The following is a 2,430-nucleotide window of genomic DNA, read 5'->3' as shown; positions in this document are numbered from 1 at the left end:
TGCCATTCAGGCCATAGGCATGGTCAAGGACTTCATGACTAAAACACCAAAAGCAATGAAAACAAAAGCCAAAATTGACGAATGGGATCTAATTAAACTAAAGACCTTCTGCACCACAAAAGAAACCACCATCAGAGTGAACAGGCAACCTATAGAATGAGAGAAAATTTTTACAATCTACTCATCTGACAAAGGACTAATATCCAGAATCTACAAAGAACTTAAACAAATTTACAAGAAAAAATCAAACAAAACATGGTTAAAGGATATGAACAGACATTTCTCAAAAGAAAACATTTATGTGGCCAACAGACACCTGAAAAATGCTCATCATCACTGGCCATCAGAGAAATGCAAATCAAAACCACAATGAGATATCATCTCACACCAGCTAGAATGGCGATCATTAAAAAGTCAGGAAACAACATGTGCTGGAGAGGATGTGGAGAAATAGGAACACTTTTACACTGTTGGTGGGACTGTAAACTAGTTCAACCATTGTGGAAGACAGTGTGGCGATTCCTCGAGGATCTAGAACTAGAAATACTATTTGAACAATGTTCCCATTACTGGGTATATACCCAAAGGATTATAAATCATGCTGCTATAAAGATACATGCACATGTATGTTTACTGTGGCAGTATTCACAATAGCAATGACTTGGAAGCACCCCAAATGTCCTTTGTAGAGACATGGATGAAGCTGGAAACCATCATTCTGAGCAAACTATCGCAAAGACAGAAAACCAGACACTGCATGTTCTCACTCATAGGTGGGAATTGAACAATGAGAACACTTGGACACAGGGTGGGGAACATGACACACCGGGGCCTGTTATGAGGTGGGGGCAGTGGGGAGGGATAGCATTAGGAGATATACCTAATGTAAATGACTAGTTAACGGATGCAGCTAACCAACATGGCATATGTGTACATAAGTAACAAACCTGCACGTTGTGCACATGTGCCCTAGAACTTGAAGTATAATAAAAAAAAAAGAGTCGTGTTCTCCGAGTTCCTGTCTCTCTGCCAACGCCGCCCGGATGGCTTCCCAAAACCGCGACCCGGCAGCCACTAGCGTCACCGCCGCCGGTAAAGGAGCCGAGCCGAGCGGGGGCGCCGCCCGGGGTCACCTGGGCAAAAGGCTACAGCAGGAGCTGATGACCCTCATGATGTCTGGCGATAAAGGGATTTCTGCCTTCCCTGAATCAGACAACCTTTTCAAATGGGTAGGGACCATCCATGGAGCAGCTGGAACAGTATATGAAGACCTGAGGTATAAGCTCTCACTAGAGTTCCCCAGTGGCTACCCTTACAATGCGCCCACGGTGAAATTCCTTACACCCTGCTACCACCCCAACGTGGACACCCAGGGTAACATATGCCTGGACATCCTGAAGGACAAGTGGTCTGCCCTATATGACGTCAGGACCATTCTGCTCTCCATCCAGAGCCTTCTAGGAGAACCCAACATTGATAGTCCCTTGAACACACATGCTGCCGAGCTCTGGAAAAACCCCACAGCTTTTAAGAAGTACCTGCAAGAAACCTGCTCAAAGCAGGTCACCAGCCAGGAGCCCTGACCCAGGCTGCCCAGCCTGTCCTTGTGTTGTCTTCTTCATTTTTCCTTAGATGGTCTGTCCTTTTTGTGATTTCTGTATAGGACTCTGTATCTTGAGCTGTGGTATTATTTTTGTTTTGTTTTTGTCTTTTAAATTAAGCCTCGGTTGAGCCCTTGTGATGTATATTAAATAAATGCATTTTGGTCCTTTTTTAGAAAAAAAAAAAAATTGATCATCTTGGCTAAAGCATGGTGCCTAGAGAGGTGGTCAAGTATTATTCTGGATGATTTGTGAGGATGTTTGTTGGATGAGATTAACATACAAATAGCTAGACTTTGAATAAAGTAGATTGATGTCTATCATGTGGGTGGGCTTCATTCAATTCATGGAAGGTGTAAATTAAATAAAACACTGACCTTCCTCGAGCAAGATGGAACTCTGTAGCAGACAGCGCTGGGATTTGAACTGCAATATCAGTCAACTGACCCACAAACAGCTGGTTGGTTTGTGTCCAGCGTTTGCAAGATGAATGGACAACATCCTGTTTGGAAGTCCACCTCTTTTATCACAGAAGGTAAAAACAGAAGAGCTCTTGTGGACTTAATTGCATAGTGTTTTTTTAGCAGTGGTGGAAGAATTGAACAACGATAAAGCTCCTACGTTTTTAGTTTTTACTGACTTACAGGGAGAGACTAATGGCCTGGCTGTATAATTAATCAGGAGAGCAATGGGAAAGTTACCTATGAAAAGAATGCCCATATGAGGCAAGTCCTATGGAAGTCACTATGGTAATTTCAGGGGTTCATTAATGTAAGATCTGTTAATTACTGATAAAGATTGGATGTTGTTCTTTTGCAGATCTCATGTC

At 42.9% G+C, this 2,430-nt stretch overlaps 1 protein-coding gene across 5 annotated transcripts; it reads left to right on the top strand.

Annotated features, from left to right (window-relative positions):
- The first annotated feature begins 1,007 nt into the window (after positions 1-1,007).
- Positions 1,008-1,778, top strand: LOC112618034 (ubiquitin-conjugating enzyme E2 C-like). Of its 5 annotated transcripts, none has more exons than XM_025374651.1 (2): positions 1,008-1,179; positions 1,261-1,583. In XM_025374651.1, the coding sequence occupies exons 1-2, from the start codon at positions 1,044-1,046 to the stop codon at positions 1,581-1,583; spliced, it is 459 nt and encodes a 152-aa protein (XP_025230436.1). In that variant the 5' UTR covers positions 1,008-1,043. The 5 variants fall into 5 exon arrangements, with proteins under 5 accessions (XP_025230436.1, XP_025230437.1, XP_025230435.1 ...); XM_025374652.1 differs by having other exon boundaries at positions 1,008-1,196; positions 1,374-1,583; XM_025374650.1 differs by having other exon boundaries at positions 1,008-1,328; positions 1,401-1,583.
- The last annotated feature ends 652 nt before the right edge of the window (positions 1,779-2,430 follow it).

The sequence above is a fragment of the Theropithecus gelada genome, unplaced genomic scaffold (assembly GCF_003255815.1).
Source record: "Theropithecus gelada isolate Dixy unplaced genomic scaffold, Tgel_1.0 HiC_scaffold_831, whole genome shotgun sequence".
Taxonomy (NCBI): Eukaryota; Metazoa; Chordata; class Mammalia; order Primates; family Cercopithecidae; genus Theropithecus; species Theropithecus gelada.
This window is presented reverse-complemented; position numbering and strand designations above follow the sequence as displayed.